Source organism: Myotis myotis, unplaced genomic scaffold, assembly GCF_014108235.1.
Source record: "Myotis myotis isolate mMyoMyo1 unplaced genomic scaffold, mMyoMyo1.p scaffold_m19_p_7, whole genome shotgun sequence".
In the NCBI taxonomy this organism is placed as follows: domain Eukaryota; kingdom Metazoa; phylum Chordata; class Mammalia; order Chiroptera; family Vespertilionidae; genus Myotis; species Myotis myotis.
This window is the reverse complement of record NW_023416379.1, coordinates 89,612,162-89,631,691: the sequence shown is the minus strand read 5'-3', so window position 1 is coordinate 89,631,691 and position 19,530 is coordinate 89,612,162. Positions and strand designations below refer to the sequence as shown.

Below are 19,530 nucleotides of genomic sequence, written 5' to 3'. Positions count from 1 at the left end.
GTTTTCCTTCTTAGTCTTTAGAAAAAAAAAAGAATTAAGCAGAGACTTTTATCTCCTGATCCTAGTCCATAGGTGATCCTTCCTTATCCATTCCAGTGTGTGATTCTTAGTGTAAGGAGCGTCTGTCAGCGAGGGTAGGTAGGTTAGAAAAAGTACACAAGGCCAAAATAAATATTTAGTAATTACTTTAAAATGCATAACAAACGTGGAAAATTTGGAAATAATTTTGTTTTGCAAGACTGAGGATGTTTCACTGTAGATCTGTTTCTTTCTGAAGCCGAAGGGGGGTCGGCACACATTTTTAAAGGAGCAGCTAGTACATGTGTTAGGCTTTGCACAACACTCTGCCTCAGCCACTCAGCTCTGCTGTTGTATTGCAAACGCAGCCAGACACTCTCTACACATGAACGCGACTGGGTTTTAGTGAGACTTCATTTGCCCGACAGGCAGCTGGCCCCTGGGGCCACAGTTTGCGGAGCCCTGCAAAATGTGAAAAGAAGGACAATCTTTGGTCTAGAAACTTGGGGTAACCAAACTTTAGAACAGTGGGTTCTCAACCGTCTGGCCCTTTAAATACAGTTCCTCATGTTGTGACCCAACCATAAAATTATTTGCGTTGCTACTTCATAACTGTCATGTTGCTACTTTATGAATCGTAATGTAAATATCTGATATGCAGGGTGGTCTTAGGCGACCCCTGTGAAAGGGTCATTCGACCGCCAAAGGGGTTGCGACCCACAGGTTGAGAACCGCTGCTTTAGAACCAGAAACTAGAAAACAGCTAGTGTAGGCTTTCTGCATTTCAGGTCAGGAAATGGGACCTCAGGTCAGTGCTGTGAGCTGGGAGTAGCAACCACACCTCCCGGTCCCGGCTTAGCATCCTTCCCGCTAGACCCTGCGGTCTGTCCAAAGCAGGACCACGCTCCCTCTACATGCTGGTGGCTGTTGGACGGTGACCAAGCGATATGTGGACACACATTTGTTTGCTCTTTCCCGTCTTCTAAATTTAGTATCGTTTAAAGGTTTTTATTTAAGGTTTTAAATATAAAAATTTATTTTATTGTATTTTAAATATTTTCAGTCTCTCACCCTTCTGGAAGGCTTGATTCCCTCCAAGGAAGAAGGTGGAATTTCGAGTGTCGACCATCTTCATAAATTATTTGTGTTTGGCCTCATGTGGAGCTTAGGAGCTCTTCTGGAATTGGACAGCAGAGATAAGCTTGAAACCTTTATGAGAAGCCACAAAAGCAAGTTATTGTTACCAGAAATCCCTAAAGGCACAAATTACACCATGTACGAGTTTTATGTTACTGATTACGGTAAGCATAGCAACTTCTCCCTGAAATGAAATGACATTTCTAAAGATGGGGAAAATGTAAACCTCCATGAACTCTCCATGGGGAAACATTAAACCAGTTACGAGTGACATCATTGCTGAAACATTTTGGAAGGTCACAGATGCAAAGAATGGTATAATTTCGCATGTTGGCCACGCTGGGAACAGGTATGGCGACGACTGACTTCTTTTGGGGTGGCCTACGGGACATCCGGCAGAAACAAGTTGGCAATACCTCCTACATCACCTCCTTTCAAATGATTGACAAGGAAAAGGCAGCAGTGTAGGGAACACAGGTTCTTCACGACGCGGGATCAGATCGATCCCACAGCTTCCCTGTTGGAAATGTCAGAGTAAGTAGAGAGTGAACCAAACAGACGGGCCCACCAAACAGGAGCCAGCTCACCTGTCTGTAAAAGAAATGCCCTTGAGCTTGGTACCTCTGTCCAGAGCCTAACTCCCAGTGCTTCTAAGTCTCAGAGAAGGAAAATCATGCTTCCTAAAAACTACATTTGCCTCTGATTCTTCCTAAAACTCTGAAATAGCAAAGGCATTTTTTAATGCACAAACTCAAAAGAACAGTAGAGTAGACTGCAATAACTTCATATTGAAAGCAAGAAAGAAGGAAGGTAAGTGGCAGTTGATTGAGCACAGGGGCAAAGGTCAGCCCTACACCAGCAGTGGGAAGAGTTTCGCAGCCATGTGGTATATGTCACAGAACCTTCCCAGGGCTCAGGCATTGGACAAAGGGGGAGGTAAGAACAGGAAGGCTGCTTGTCAGTCTACTTAAGAAACATGGCTCCAGATCCTCTTTCCAAAGCCACACTGCTAGACAGCTGCACCGACCCCACACTGGTCAAGGATTGAAGAATTATTGGTTGGAAAGTGTAAAACACAGGGTTGCCTGGACTTGGAGGACACCAGGCACATTTGAGGGTAGGAGAATCATTTGAAAATGGAGATTAAGTGAAAGTTTATATTTTAAAGGGCCTTTAAAAAGAGACTGAGGTACATGAATTTTTTCCAGCTGGCCATCTTTATCCAGAATGACCAATAATTTTACAGCAGGTGATTAGATTTGGGATGATAAAAAGAAAGTCTAATTCAAAATGCAAACTAAAATTAAATGCATCCTTAAATCTAGGTACGAATTCTCTTAGAATCCAGAGCCCAACCAAAGATGTTCTTTGAAAAGATCAATAACATTGATAAATCTCTCATTAGAGATATCAGGGGAGAAAGAAAAGACATAACTCACTGTTGTCCAGAATGAAAGAGGGAACTCGTGATCACTACAGATCCTACAGACATTAACAAAAATAAGAAATGAATATTAGAAGCAACGTTATGAAAATGCATTTGATAGTGTAGATGAAAGGGACAAATTCCTTGAAAGATAAAAAAACTACCAAGCATCATCAAGACGAAAATAGGTACCCTAAATATTCCTATATCTACTTAAAAATTCTTTTTGCAAAGAAAACTCCAGATGACCTCATTGGTGAATTCTACCAGATCGTTAAGGGAGAAGTGATATCAGTTCTATAGTTATCCTTTCTGTGGTCTTTCGCATCCTTTCAGTGGGTGTGGCTTTCCTACTAGGTACTACACACCTCATTGGTTTCACGTCCAACTGATTTGTTTTGCATTTCAGGCCCAATCCCTCTGGATGAATAATTTAGCAATTGAAAACCTTTGTAAGAAAGCAAAACAAATTTACCAAATGTCACATACAGTATATTAGATAAGCAAACATTAGCTTAGATATTAGAGAAGAAGTTAGATAAGCACATATGTTAACATGTTTTAGGAAAGTGTTTTAAATGTTTTTATGATTCTGTTGATTATTTATATCGCTTGCATTTTTGTATTCTGATTACTTTCGAAGAATGCAGTTTTATGAAGATGAATTTTTACTTCCTGTATAGGTGATTGGGAGCACTGGAATAAGAAACTTCAGCCATATTTTTATCCGACTGACAGTATTCCAGAGTATTCATCAATTTTGGTTCCAAATGTTGACAATATTAGAACAAATTTCTTGATAGACACCATTGCAAAACAAAATAAAGTAAGTTGGATAGTTTCTTAGGTGATTGCAAACCATGTAAGAAGCACATCCTTTCCCACACACCACAGATGGAAAAATTAAATTCCAGCACAACGGGCTGGAGGCAGTGAGAGAAACATGTTCGGGAAATGAAGCCCAGGTCCCAGGATACTCAACTCAATCTCCTCCGCACTGTGGCCCCGCTCACTGAGGACAGTCCTCCCATACCCCGTGGTCCCATGAATATCCACCCATATTTCCTTCCAGCACTTCCACAGTGCACATTTTACATTCAAATCTTTAACTCAAATAGGATATATTTTTGTGTAGATGTAATTCTAAAAAATGAGTTGTAGTAATTTATAGAATGAAAGCATGGCCACCTGAACCATAAGATATTTAAAACTAAACATGTTATAAACACCTTTTAACATGATTATCCTATGATTTCAGGCTGTTTTGCTCACAGGAGAGCAGGGAACTGCAAAAACTGTAATGATTAAGGCCTATTTGAAAAAATATGATCCTGAAGTACAGTTATCCAAAAGTCTAAACTTTTCATCTGCCACAGAACCAATAATGTTTCAGGTAAAACTCCTCATTTGCTGAATTTAATAAACATTAAATACATATTTTAAGTTGTGGCTATGATATAATGAATATGCATCTAAAACATTGATATATATATTAAAAATGATGTTGCATGTTGGCATTCAGCTATTTAGCCTCCCTAAGGCTGAGATTAAAGACAAATCCAAATAGCATATTTGGATTCATAATCTAATATTGATTACTAGCCTAAAATTTGGATTAATAGCCTAATATTGAGGCTGAAGCTGGACTTTTGAGTGTATCTCTTTTAAAATAAATTCATAATTAACATTCTAATAACTTATTTTTAAAATTCATAATATATGTTTTAATAATGATATTTATACATATTAAATAGTATTCTACTCTGGAAAATATGCTCATTATTTTTAAAAATGTAGCTTGAGGTCTAATGCATGAGACAAACAATTTCCTCTTTTCTAGAGAACAATTGAAAGCTATGTGGATAAGCGAATGGGAAGCACATATGGGCCACCAGGAGGCAGAAAAATGACCGTATTTATTGACGATATTAATATGCCCGTCATTAATGAATGGGGAGACCAGGTATGACTAAAATAGCTTCTATAGGCGCTGACCATGGCTCAGTTGGTTGGAGCATCATCCTGCACACCAAAAAGGTTGCGTATTTGATCCTGTCAGGGCACATAAAGGAGGCAATGATTGATGTTTCTCTCTCTCTCTCTTTCTCTCTCCATTCCGCTCTTTCTAAAATCAATAAAAACATATGCTCAGGTGAGCATTAAATACACACACACACACACACACACACATACATATATATCTCCTATAGGTGGTATTGAATCAGTATTTTTAGTTATATATAAAAATGTCCATTGTCTTCATCTTACTAAGCCTAGTAATAATTCTTAGTCTTTTTTGATTTTTCTCGGTTAGAGTTGACATTCCCCCTTCTTGAAATCGCCCTTCGGTTTTCAGCAACACGCCCTCCTGTCTCTCTGGCTGCTTGATTTCATGTTCTGGCTCCTCTCCCATTCCCCAGGGTTTAGCCTTACTCTGCACATGCTCCAAAGGAGTTCTTGACTTAAAAACCACTTGTTTTTTATAACTGTGCCCCACACCACTGTCCTAGTCATGATCCCCTGCCACTCCCAGAGTCATTCCCTGTTAGAGAAGCTTATTGATGCTGCTAGAATTCTGCATGTTCCTTGTGGGACCCCAACACCTCTCTCCTACCTCCATGCACTGCCTTACCAGCAGCCTCCACCTGGAGTGGCCTGGACCCATCCCATCCCACCCCCTACGGTTCACCCCGGACGACACCACTGGGGTGTCTGTGCTCAGGCCTGTGCTCACCCTGAGAATAATGCCGACAGCCCTGCCTGCTCCGACCTCATCTCCCACCTCCCCATGCCTTCCTGTGGGCCCCGGGAAGCCACAGTTCATCACAGAATTCACTGTAAATGTGACTTCTCTGAACTTGCCCTTCACCTCTTGCTTAGATGGGAACCCAGGCGCCGCTTTCCCTGCAGGCTTCTCAGGTTGAACCCAGGCCTGGAGGTGAGGGGATGTTCTCCTTGCTTCTCACTGCCCTCCCCCTGAAAGCCCGGCAGGCTATCAGCCCTCTCTCCCTGCAGGGTTCAGTTCCCGATCTCTGTCACGCGCTCCAGTACTGTCCCTGTCATGAGGGCGCAGCCGCAAGGGTGTGCCAGCTGTGCCGTCCACAGGGACTTGCACTTCAAAGGGTCCTGCGCATGGTTTAATGCTCTGTTGTCACCATCTCAAAATTCTTAATAAGGAGTCTTTTGAATAAGGAGCCTTGCATTTTCATTTTGCCCTGGGCCCTGCAAATTATGCAGCCTGCTCTCTTAACTCTTGGTGATGCCAGCACCGACATACATGATCTTGGCCTCTTCGTTCCTTGACCTGGCCTCCCCACAGAGCATGCCTTCCACCCTGTCTGAATGACTCCTTCCTGCGGCCATGCTCTACACCTTGTCATCAGTGCAACTCCCTCATTATCTCAGTTGCAAGCTTTTTATTCTCTGATCACCACGTCCACTCTGTAGCTTGGTCCCTCTCCTGACTCCAGTAGAGCTACCATCCATTTTTCCTACCATCAGTAAACTATCCCCCATTCCCTCTAATTTCCTCGCTTCTTTTCCCAGCTGAAGTTCTACGATCCATCATTGTAATCACTGTAGCATACACCCTCTGCCTTAACCACCTTAAAGCCCTGTTAAAACTTAGTTTGCTCTCCTTCCAACTGTATCTATGCAGCTAAACTTGACTGGAGAAAACCACACCTGGTTTCATTTTAAAATCATGATCACAACCCGGCTGTCATGGCTCAGTGGTTGAGCATCGACCCATGAACCAGGAGGTTAGGGTCTGATTTCTGGTCAGAGTGCATGCCAGGTTGCCATCTTGATCCCCAGTGGGGGGTGGGGGGAGTGCAGGAGGCTGCCAATCAATGATTCTCTCTCATCATTGATGTTTCTATCTCTCTTTCCCTCTCCCTTCTTCTCTGAAATAAATAAAAACATATCAAAAAATATCTACTGTATCTATATATATAAAACGCTAATATGCAAAGTGTCCCCTTGGGAGTTCGACTGAGAGACTGGGAGCTTGATCACTTGCTATGACATGCGCTGACCACCAGGGGTGGCACAGAATGAAGGAAGGCCCCGTTCAGCAGCCAGCAGCTGGGGAAGGAAGGCCCTGACCGGCAGCCAGAAGGCCCTGATCGCCGGCCAGGCCTAGGGGCCCTACCTATGCACGGATTTTGTGCACCGGGCCTCTAGTATATATATAAAAAGCCAGCAACTGGAACTCCATAATGACCAGGATGACCAGTCACTATGACCCCCACTGTGGCCAGTGAACCACCCAATCAGGGGGTGGGGCTGACCGACCAACCTCCCACAGCCCCTCCCCCAGCCACTAATACCGATGGGCTCCCCCACCCCATTCGGGGGCAGGGCCGACTGGCCCACCACCCACAGCCCCTCCCTACAGCTGGCCTTGCCCCCAATCAACCCCCCACCCCAATTGGGGGCAGGGCCCTCTGGCAAATTGCCCTTGGCCCCTCCCCCCAGCCAGCCCAGCCCTGATTGGCCCCAATCAGGTCTAGGCTGGCTGGCCAACCTCCTACTGTCTCCTCCTTCAGGCAGGCCAGGCCCCGATCCACCCTGATTGGGGCCTAGCCAGCTGGACCCCACCTGTGCACGAATTGTGCATTGGGCCTCTAGTTAATAAAATAAAATCATGATCATGGCTGAGTTCTTTTTAAAGAAATCTTTATTGTTGAAAGCATGACATATGTCCCCTTTTTCATCTGAGCTCTTAATGCTGCCCAACAATCATACTGCATGTCTCATGTTTTATATCTTTATCCTGTCTATGCCTGTGCTATATTTTCTTTTAGCTCCTGCTCTGGGAGATGACTATTTCATACTTTTTTCTTTTTCCCAGACCTCTAACTCCTCCATTTCCTCACTCTCAGCTGAGCGTAGATGGGTTGCAGTTTTCTTCCTATTTCTCTGAGGAAATTGATTTTTCCCTTTTGTTTATTATCCTCTAGAGGCCCGGTGCACAAAATTCATTCCCCAGGGGGAGCAGGCCTAAGCCACAGTTGGACATCCTTAATGCTGCTGTGGAGGCGGGAGAGGGTCCCGCCACCACCACTGTGCTCACCAGCCATGAGCCTGGCTTATGGCTGAGCGGCGCTCCCCCTGTGGGAACGCACTGACACCAGAGGGCAGCTCCTGTGTTGAGCGTCTGCCCCCTGGTGGTCAGTGCGTGGCATAGTGACCAGTTGTTCAGCTGTTGGACCAAAACTGGCTCTCCGACATTCCCTGAGGGATCCTGGATTGCGAGAGGGCACAGGCCAGGCCAAGGGACCCCACCTGTGCACGATCAGGGCCGGGGAGGGATGCAGGACGTTGGCCAGCCAGGGAGGGACTGCGGGAGGGCTCCAGAGCATGTCTGGCCCATCTTGCTCAGTTCTAATTGGCCAGACCCCAGCAGCAAGCTAACCTACTGATCAGAATGTCTGCCCACTGGTGGTCAGTGCATGTAATAGCGACTGGTCGACCGGTCGACTCTGTGCCCTGGTGGTCAGTGCACATCATAGAAGTGGTTGAGTGGCCTTAGAGTATCATTAGCATATTACATTCTGATTGGTTGAACAGATGACCAGACAACCGGACGCTTAGCGTATTAAGCTTTTATTATATAGGATAGGCTGTACTTAATTTCTGTGTTCTAGTGGTTACCATAGACAATATATCTGCATACACAGATAATAAAAAAAATAAAGATAACTAACCCTATATCTTCCATTTTGTATGCCCAATGACTTTTGAACACTTCAATTTTCTTTATTTTTCTCCTGACTTAGCATTTTATCGTTGGCTTGTATTTTAGGTCTATCTCTCTCTTTTTTAAAAAATTTCCATGAGGCATTATTTGTACTACTTTATAAATTTAGTCTTCATTTTCATTACCCACATATTTAACACTTTTTTGCTCTTTACTTATTCTTGCATCTTGGGCCTTCCTTCTGGTATTATGTTCCTTCTGCTTTTAGAACTTCCTTCAGAGAAGGTCTTTTAATGACGAATTCTTAGTTTTTGTTGGTAAATGTCTTTATTTCATCTCCTTTATTTGAAAGAATTGCTGCTGGATGTAGAAATCAAAGCGGGCAGTTATTTCTTCATCATGCTGAATCTATCATTTCTGTCCTCTGTTTTCCTGTTGCTGCTGAGAAGGCAACTACCACTTCAGCATCGCACCTCTGTTGTCAATCTGCCTTCTCTCACTGGCTGCTTTTAAGGCTTCTCTTTACCTTACTTTACTATATTTTTTCATTTCTAAATGATGTTCCTTGGTGTAGATTTACTTGCATTTATTTACTTGGGATTCACTGGGACTCGTGAATCTGTGGTTTGGTGTCTTTCATCAGTTCTAGAAAATTTCTAGTCTTTATCTCTTCAAATATTGCTTCTGCCTTACTCTCTTTCCTCTTTTCTCAAACTCCAGATGTATATTAGTCTTTCTTCTATGCCCTCTTTGCTTCTTTAATTCTCTTCTATACACCCCATCCTTGTAATACTTATGTCTAGATAATTCCCCTCTCTGTTTTCCACTTCCCTAATTTTCTTCTCAACTTTGTCCAATCTACTGTCAAATTATTTTTTGAGTTTTAATTTTAGTTATTTGATTCTCTTTTCTTTAAAAAAAAATACTGTCATTTTTAATAATTTCCTACTCCTTGCATATATTTTAAAATGTGTTGTCTATTTCTTTAAACATGTTTAGCACAGTTGTTTTAATTTCTGTGTTTGTTAATTCCAGCATAGGGAGTCTATGTGGCTCTGTTTCTGCTTTCTGTGGTTTTAATAGTGTTTGCTCAGGTTCAAACTGTCTTGTTTTCTGTATGTATCTTTGGCTGCTAGCTAGGTCATCGCCTTTGAAAATGATCTGAAGCCTAGGATGGATGTGCCCGCATCCAGACAGGTTTTGAGCTTTCTTCTGCCGGGTCCTTAGGAGCTTACTCAAGGATCAAAGCACAGTTAACAGTTGAAAATCTCTGGCCCACATAGGCCAGGTCTACCCAACGTGCGAATCTATGCAGGTGTCATCCTCAGGCCAGGGAAGGCTTTCCCTCCTTTCCTTTCCCCTTTTCTCTCCCATTCAGTTGGGTTCCAAGGCCCATAGACCTCTCAGCAGTTCCTATAAGGCAGTGATGGCGAACCTATGACACGCGTGTCAGAGGTGACACGCGAACTCATTTTTTTGGTTGACTTTTCTTTGTTAAATGGCATTTAAATATATAAAATAAATATCAAAAATATAAGTCTTTGTTTTACTATGGTTGCAAATATCAAAAAATTTCTACATGTGACACGGCACCAGAGTTAAGTTAGGGTTTTTCAAAATGCTGACACGCCGAGCTCAAAAGGTTTGCCATCACTGCTATAAGGTGAGGAGAGTGGATGCATATTTAGATATCATCAATAAACTGAAGAGTCCCTGCATTTCAGGCTCATTTATCCAATTAGGAATGTCTAGTTGGATCTCAAACTTACCATGTCCTCTCCAAAGCCAAATTCCTGTTACTCCCTAAACCTGCTCTTCCAACAGTGCTCTCCATCTCCAAAAATAGCAACACCATTCAGTCTTTCAGGGAATCATGTTGGCTCTATCTTCAAACTATACCCAAGATTTATCCATCCCATTGCCAATATCTGTGCAAACTATTCTCTCTCTTCTTGACCATTACAGATGTCTCCTCAGTGCTTCCGTTTCTTTTGCCCCTCTCAATCTATTCTCAAATCAGTGAAAACGTGAGCCATATCAGGACACAATCCTCTGCTCAAAATCCTCCATGAGACGCATAGAATATGTGTGCCAAATGCGGGCCTTACGGGGACGCAAAGGCCCTATCCCGTTTGACCTCCCCTCCCCGTGACTCTGCTCCAGCCACATTTATTGAGCCTTGTACACACTGGATATGATGTGCGCTCAGCACCTCATTTACTGTTTACTCTGCCTGCAATGCCCTTCCCCTAGATGTTTAAGTGGTTTCCTTTCTCATGTCCTTTAAGTCTTTCCTTATATGTTTTGAGAGCCGGAGCCTCCCCTACTCCCCATATTCAGCTATACCTCTGAGCACTGCCTATTTCCTTTCTCTGCTTCATTTTTTCCAAAAAGACTTACAATATACTATTATATGTATTTTTTCTCTCCCACTACTAGAATGACAGGGACGTCTGTCTATGCTACCAGACACACAGAAATCATTCATTAAATGTTTGTTAAAGGAAAGACTGCTATATTTGAGGTGCTTGTGTGCCCAGATTGTGAGATGCCCAGTAGGAATTTGGACATAGAGGTGTGGAGCTTAGGAACGAACCTGAAGGTGGGGTTCCAGAGTTGAGATTCTCCAGGGTATAGAGTTGATATGGCATCCTCTGAACAGTGGGAAGAGAAGAGGAGGATGGAGCCCTATGGAACAGTTACATGTGAGGGACTGGTGGTGGAAAATGGTGCTTGGGATGCTACCCAAGTCATTAGATGGACCTGGAAAGAACTGAGCCCCTGAAGCCAAGAGCGGGAACATTTTTTAGTAAGGAGGGATTGTAGCAATGTTAGAGGCTGCAGGAAAGATAAGGTGGGGATGCAAAACCCAAACCAAAACATTCAGTGATAAAATTTTGAAAGCTCAGGAGTAAAACCATCCCACATCCTGATGTAAGTATTTTGAAGTGTTGAATTTTGAGTGTGAAAGATACGTATAGTAAAACTTGCAACTTGAGTACCACTGCAATTGTGCCAGATATTCCATAATTCATCTAAGTGTATTTGGAAATTAGTTTTATCAATGTGATGAGGAGCAGATTGGACTTGCACCAGACACGTTTAACTTATGGTTTAGATTTCATGGGTGATGGGTTAAACCGAGTAACCTTGAAGGTGGTCATTAGCATTTACAAACACTTCATTGATAAGAGTTGAATATTTTCTTTTAATCTCATCTGTACTAATTTTATAGGAGCTGTGGAGGACCGTGATAGTGAGATGTTACTAAAATAGTGTGTATAACATTTCAGATAACTAATGAGATTGTGCGACAAATGATGGAAATGGAAGGCATGTACAGCTTGGATAAGCCTGGAGACTTCACTACTATTGTTGATGTACAGCTCATAGCAGCAATGATCCACCCTGGAGGGGGTCGAAATGACATTCCACAGCGTTTAAAAAGACAATTTACTGTGTTTAATTGCACATTGCCTTCCAATGCTTCAATAGACAAAATTTTTGGTATGACTCTTCTTGGTGTTTAATTTTTTAATTGCATACATAATGGACATAGACCATGCAAAACCTTCTTTAAGAGATAAAAGGCTCTGTGTGAAGTGGGGATTAAGTATGTGAAATAGAGGGCTAAGTACCAGAAAAGAGGGGAGTAAATACTAAGAAGAATGTTTATAGCTCCTGTTAAGACTCAGGAATATTTAGAAATAGCCTTGTTAAAGGTTGGCTTAGAGATAAGCAAATCTTTGTGCTTTGGTTTTCTTGGAATGATTAATAAGAGGAATTTGGGCTGAGTGAATGCACATTGATCATAGGTTAACAATATAATATACCAAGTCAAATGTAGCAGTTTGCTATGTTAATAAAAAAGAAATTTTTAGTGCCAAATTTAGGTTCACATTAAACTATACCATCAAAAATTATGTTTGTGAAGACATACAAGAGAAACAGACTCATGAATATGTGGACATTAATTATTTGACATGGCAGGTGCTGTAGATCAGAAGGGAAAGGCATTTTCAATGGGTGGTTCTGGGATATTTACTAATTCTTATGGGAAAATCACTGAAATTGGACCCCTACTTCACACCAAACATAAAACCAATACAGATAGATTAAAGATCTAAATATGGACATCAAAGCTTATAAAACATTTGGAAGAAAATAAAGGAAAATATCCAAATGACCTCTGTGTAGGAAAGAACTGTTTAAATGAGACTCAGAAAGCATAAGCCATACGGGAAAAGGATGACAAACTTGCCTAGGTTAAGAACTGTGGTTCCTCTAAAAATCAGCATTAATAGAGTAGAAAAAAAAGAAAGTGGAAGAAAAAAAATTTCAACCCATATAACAAAACAAAAAAAGTTAGTATTCTGAATATTTAAAGAAATTGTATGAATCATTAAGAGAAAAGCAAACCACCCAATATTAAAATGGACAATAAAAAACCAGTACTTTAAGAAAAGGTAACCAAGTAGCAAGTAAATAAGTGTAAAGGTGATAAGCATGAATATTCAGGAAGATGCAAATTTAGAGCACCAAGGAAATGCCACATCATACCGCTAGATTTGTACAAATGAAAAATTCTGACAAAATCGGGCATTGGTGAGAACGCGAAGCAACTGGACCTCTCGTCCCCAGCTGGCCGGCGTGCAGTTTGCCGCCAGCCCTGTGTGCCGGGAGCCGGTCCATGCTTGCTGTTTCAAGGGACCTGGCATATATGGCATACTGTTCTTAATATGTTTGCTCACCTTCTTGGCACTATGTGTTTTAACCAAGGTCTCTGAGAAAGGTTGTTTCCCCAGGTAGGGATTTTCCCCTGAAGTTAGGGAGGGAATAAAACCTCTTAACTAAGTGCCAGGTGGGTAATTAATCACTTTAACTACGAACAATCATGCTTAAGCTACATAATCTTTACTCCCTGGAATGGAGATAAGAAACTCCCTAACCTTTGAAATAGAGATTGATAGGATTGGAATCAACTGGTATAAATACAGATGTAAGAAGACAGAACCAGGAGAGACAGAACCTAGGCACAGAACCTACACAGAACGTTCTCTAGAGACAGAAGAACTTCGCTGGAGAGAACATGGCAAAAGATCCTGGACAGAAACTGGCCTCAGAACCTAGAGACAGAACCTAGCGAGAGAACATGGCAAAAGATCCTGGACTGAACCTGACTACAGAAATTGGCAAGAGAACCTGACTAGAACCTGGTGACTGAACCTGGCTGGATAACCTGGACAGAACCTGGCTACAGAACTTGGTTGGAGAACCTAGACAGAACCTGGCTGGAGATCCTAACCAGAACTTCGCTGGAGATCCTAAGCAGAACCTCTCTGGAGATCCAGACCAGAACTTGGCTGGAGATCCTGGCTGGAGATCCTGGCTAGGCTGCTGATCAACTGAACACTGTCTCCATGTCCTTCCTTCTTCGCCGACTCCGTCTACGCCTTTGGGAACCCCTGGACCTGCTGGGGTTGGACCCCGGCACCTGTGGGGAGGGATTAGACGTTGGTTCTGGAGAAGCAGCCCATGGCCACACCCCCAGCAGGTCCACTTCCGGCTGTATAAGAGTTCATCATTGTTTTCCTTTATGGTGTGTGCTCTCTGAGTCTCACTTGGGAAGTTCTTTCCTCCCCAGAGGTCATGCAGATGGTCTCCTGTATTTCTTCCCAAGCATTGCATAGCTTTGCCTCCCATGTTTAAGTCCTCCATCCACCTGTAATTGATTTTGCATCTGTGCCCCGGAACAATGTTCATGATAGCAAAAGCCTTGAAGTAACCCCCGTATTTATTGACGATAAAATCGGATAAATAACTTGCTGCATAGGTACACAGTGTAATGCCACACAGCAGCAAATATGAGCACACACAGCTACATGGGTCAACATGGATAAAGCTCAGAAGTAGCATGTTGAGTGAAATAAGCAAGTCACCAAGGAATACATGATTCTATGAAATTAAGTTTCAAAAATTAGGGTTAAAAAAAGTTAAAGTTCAGAAAAAATACATGGCAAAGCCATAAAGAAAAGCTAGTTATGGTTCTCACCAGGTCGGAGTGGTGGCTACCTCGGGGAGAAGGGAGGGAGAGGGAGGGGTGGGCAAACGGGCTTCCAGTGTCCCAGGCCCTGTGGTGTCTCTCGGCTTAGTGGTCTGTATGTGAGCGTTTGCCACACTATTTGATACGCTCTTCAATGTGATTACTAGTGAAAGTTACATGTGGAAACAAGCCAGAAATTGAGGCTCAGAAAAGAGAAATAACTGCCCAAGCAGGGCTGTGTGGCCTGCGCAGGGGAGGAGCATGGTGCTAATCCTGACTTTGGATTCCAGACCCCATGCTCCCCACAGAACGCGTGTCCCACCGGAAGCTGGAGACCCAGAACCAGAGGATTTCAGGAAGCAAAGGGCCTTCCGGCCTCTGGCACCAGCAGCCATGACTTTGGAGGACAGTTCCATGTTCCCTCCAGGCTGCTCTTCTTCGAGCTGTGTGAACGGAGCCCAGTTTCTTTAGCTGCACCCCACCCCCACCCCTTCGTCACCTGCTCTGAATCTCCCAACAGCGATTCACATTCATATTCCCCTGAAAACACCCTGCTCAGCACCGAGCACGTCACGCGGTGTGCCGTCTCCCTGGGGGGAAGAGAGCACCCCGGTTTTGCAGTCTGAACCCCAAACATTCTAACCCTACAACGTACCCTTCCCGAGGGCGGTTATGTCGCACTGTCTGTGCTGGGTGTGTTCCGGGAGCCACGAGAGGACCAGCCCAGGCCCGGGTGTTGGCTGACCGCAGGTCCGGAGATGTGGGTGCCGAGTCCATGTCTTTCAACAACCTCTCCGCTGACCGTGAGCAACTGCTTTACCTGCCTGGGCCTGGGCTGTTCCCCTGCAGGATGAGGGAGTGGTTTCTAAGTCCTTTGCCAGCTTCCTACGCCCCAGGACCCAGGATGAGTGCTGTCCTACAGGCTCCGAGCCAGGCTACATGGGTTCAAATCTCAGATTCGCCCACAGGCCGTGTGACTGTGGGCCAGTCCTGAACCCATAGGAACATGGGAAGAATAATAATGTCTGCCTCAGATTCTTTCTCAGAGGATGTTGGGAGGGTGAAATGAGCGAGTCCATATAAAATGCTCAGCACAGCCTGCTAAGCTTCCCAGGCCCACTGCTGACTTTGTTGAGAAATTCTTAACACCGCCTCGTCAGTCTTGTAATGATTTATTCTCAGGGATAAACATGCACCTTATAACCTTTTAATGAGCTTGCACCTTTAATCTTTGTGTGTGTGTGTGTGTGTGTGTTTTCAGGAATTATCGGCTGCGGATACTTCGATCCCTGTAGAAAGTTCAAACCTGAAATATGTGAGATGATTTCAAGTCTAGTTTCCGCGGGCAGAGTGCTGTGGCAGTGGACTAAGGTACCGTTGTCTGTGGTCAATAATAAAAACACGTCAATTGTGATGCAGCCTAGTTCTCACGCATGGCCCGCGAAGTTATCACATTACATGTGGTAATGCCGCTTTGTGCAAGACAAACTAGGTGCTCAAAGAGATTTAGGACGCCTTTTCCTCCCAGGCAGCGCATGTGCTGATGGAATGATGTTTTCCATATGTATGAGGCAGTGCTATGAACCAGCTATGACACCCAAGAGAAAGTAGAATTTTGCTGAAATGAAAACACTGCTTTTCCACTTGTTACTTTGATTTGTAACTCTCTGTATGTCTGTCTCCCCCCCAGACATCCCCCCATTCCCCCACTCCCCACCCCCCACTCCTCTCAAACTATGTCAGACCCAGATATTTACTGACTGAGTGAATACTTGGGTTTCCAGATATTCTTAGCTAACCAAAACTGGTGTGTTCCTCAGAGGTGGAGCATGAGTTAGTAAATGGATGGAAATGTACTTAAAAATAGGCTAGATTTCAATACACAAGTCAGGGACCTACGTAAAGCTCAGCAGACCTGTGCCTGTCACCAGATGGCTTAGGCAGACTTATGAAAAAGCAATTAAGTGTAGGTCTGCGATATAAACAAAGTTGATATGTTTGCCAGAAAATGGCAGAGATGAGAATTAGTTGTCATAGTTCACTATCCATTCTTTAGGCCATTTACACACATCTGTGCGGAAGCTACGTCCTGGGGACACCAAGGGCCAGCCTCTCCGATTCTGGGGCAGGCTCAGGGATTCCAGAGACAGAATTCTCAGGAAGTGGGTGTGTCTCATGAAATGCTCCTGCACACAGCCGCCCCGCCCCCATCAGCACAGGGCCTTTGCATGTGCTGTTCTGCCTCTCGTAAAGAAACTCCTACATGAATGGCACAGTCTGAGTGTCTGAGAATTTTCAGTGCTAAGACCCATCTGTTTTCCAGTGGGGCTATTGCTCAATTTAATGTGCCTTTAGACACATTTTTATGAAAAGCTTTGGTCTTCCTGGTATCTTCCTGTCGAAGCTCCTCTTGTTATCTGACCGTTTAGTGCAGTGACGGCGAACCTACGACACGCGTGTCAGAGGTGACACGGGAACTCATTTTTTTGATTGATTTTTCTTTGTTAAATGGCATTTAAATATATAAAATAAATATCAAAAACATAAGTCTTTGTTTTACTATGGTTGCAAACATAAAAAAATTTCTATATGTGACACGGCACCAGAGTTAAGTTAGGGTTTTTCAAAATGCTGACACGCCGAGCTCAAAAGGTTCGCCATCACTGGTTTAGTGGCTCCACTTCCTCACCTTTCCTTGCCTCGTTAACCCACTGTGCACGAGCTTTCACTTCCACTGCTCTCAGCAGGGTCGCCCAGGAACTCGGTGTTGCCATAGCTAAAGGCTGATGGCTTCTTCCTCTTACTTGACTCTCAGCAGCATTTGACATAAATGGTCCCTAAGCACTTTCTTCACTCGGCTTCAGAGGGGGCTCATCCACTCGGTTTGCTTCCTCTGTCATTGGCTACCTTTTCTAAGCCCCTTCTCCACCCCCTCCAAGCATTGGGTGCACTCGATCTGGATGCCGGACGTGGTTTCTGTCCCAGTCTTTTTCTTATATATATATATTTTTTTTATTGATTTCAGAGAGGAAGGAAGAGGGAGAGAGAGATAGAAACATCAATGATGAGAGAGAATCATTGATTGGCTGCCTCCTGCACGGGATCTAGCCCGCAACCCAGGCATGTGCCCTTGACCGGAATTGAACCCAGGACCCTTCAGTCCACAGGCCAATGCTCTATCCACTGAGGCCAACCGACTAGGGCTCTGTCTCAGTCTTTATCCCGAATCTCATCTGGCCTCAGGGCTTGGAACACCTCTCTGTGCTGACGGCGTCAAAATCAGGACCTGCATCCCAGCCTCGCTGCTCGGCTCCAGACCTATTTCTAACTGCTGAGTAGACGTCACCATTTCGATATCGAACAACCATCTCAAAGTTAGCATGTCGGAACAGAACTCCTGATTGTCCTTAAATGTGCCCCTTCCCAGCCTTATGCATCTCAGTTACCAGCAACAACTGTCCTGCTCCCTGGGCTGAAAACTGGCCCACCCTCCACTTGTCCCATCCCCTGATTCCAGCTGCAAGTCTCAGGACCTGCTTTTACAATGTGCCCCACGCGGAGAGCTTAGAGCCACCTCACTGTGAGCTCTGATGGGGGCTTCCGTCCCCTGCCCGGACCACGCAGCACCTTCCGAGACAGCCTCCTTGCTTGCCCTCCTTGAGTCTGTCCTGCCACAGTCCTGAGACGCTTTTACAGAAAGTAACCCAGAGAGCCTTCCTCCCCCTCAAAAGCACTAGTAGGTTCCCAGTCACATTCACAGCGAAAGCCACCGCCTGGCTGGGGCTATGCCCTCGCCCTGAGCTGGCCTTGCTCACCTGTCTCCCTCCCACCTTCTGCTCCAGCCAGGACGCCTTTCTCCACCTCGGAGCCAGGACACTTCATGTGACTGATTCTCATCCTTCTGACCTTCATTTCCTCCAAAGTGCCTGCCCGGGGCCTCATCTCAGGCATTCTCTGTCTCAGGACTCCATTTTTTTCTAACCACGATTTATATCATTATTGTTTGTCTATCAATATGCTTATTTCCTACGTATTGTTGGCTTCCCACTAGATGGGAAGCTCCCTGAGGGCAGCAGACCTAGCGGTCTCGTTTACTGGGTGTCTTCCCAGGGCAGTGGGAGGTGCTCAAACATTGTCACTGAAAAATAAGTAAGTCTTCCTCCTCTGCCCACCCCCAGATAAACAGCCTTCTTTATCTATATTTTTTTAAATCCCCCATCTTCACAAACCACACTTTTAATCCACTCGCTGTGCATCGCTTCACCTTCATAGAACTTAACGTAGCTCTAAAGCAGAAGCAGGTCCGAAAAGAAGGAAGTTGACAAAAAATTAAAGGGAGGCACCAGAAGAGAAGGAAAGAAGCAGGCTCATAAATGAGCAGCAGAGGGGAAGGAAGGCACTTACCTAATTCCCTTTAATGGCCACTCCAGTTGCTGATGGCTGTCTTTTCCAGCAAAGAAGGAAAGGCAGCATGCCCATGGCCTTGTCCCTTTATTTCTGCATATCTGTAACATAAGTGTGTGGTTTACATTTTCACTCGGCATGGAATTGAGCAAAGAGGGAAAGAACACTTCTCTTCATTCTCTCTCCTTTGCTACCTGCTGTTTTTACTTCCACTGTGAATTAGCCTGTGAAAATCGTTCTCCAAACTCAACGGGGGGACTAGTTCAACAAAGAGAGGGCTCATTCCACGAGGGAGCGGAAGGGAACGTGTGCTCCTGAATGCATCCTGTGGAAAGCCTGCGCTGTTTCTCCAGAATTATAGCTCCGCTTTGGAAAGCGATGCTGATGATGCCAATACACTCTCCTCATGGCCAGCAGTGCCCCCCACACCTGCTACACCTCAAGTTTACCCCCACCTGGTCATGGGTACAGCTGTGCCTGTTTAGATTCTACAAGTTGGTAGGAATAATAAGTAAATTGGTGTTCAAACAAACAAAACCCAGGAACACCACCTAGTACTAACAGCTGCACATCAGACTATATGCCTGCCGATTTATTCCAGGTGTGCAGACATATGAGAGCCTGTGGACTGAGCCTGGGTCCCCTTTGTGGAACTTAGATTTCAATATACAGATGTACATGTGGAAATACAAGCTCATGAAGGCCCCTGATCAGACAGTCTATAGAACATAATCATTGTTGACTTGAGAAGTGAACCTGGTGACCAGCTCACACCGTGTTTTGTTAGGACCCATTTCC

At 44.3% G+C, this 19,530-nt stretch overlaps 1 protein-coding gene across 1 annotated transcript in view; it reads left to right on the top strand.

Moving 5' to 3' along the window:
• DNAH8 (dynein axonemal heavy chain 8) overlaps positions 1-19,530 on the top strand; it is a 271,112-nt gene that overhangs the window by 137,381 nt on the left and 114,201 nt on the right. The window contains exons 49-54 of the mRNA XM_036318282.1: positions 1,082-1,319; positions 3,265-3,407; positions 3,840-3,974; positions 4,422-4,544; positions 11,579-11,792; positions 15,590-15,699. Of these exons, the coding sequence (XP_036174175.1) occupies positions 1,082-1,319; positions 3,265-3,407; positions 3,840-3,974; positions 4,422-4,544; positions 11,579-11,792; positions 15,590-15,699 (963 nt within the window). The remainder of the gene's footprint in view (positions 1-1,081; positions 1,320-3,264; positions 3,408-3,839; positions 3,975-4,421; positions 4,545-11,578; positions 11,793-15,589; positions 15,700-19,530) is intronic.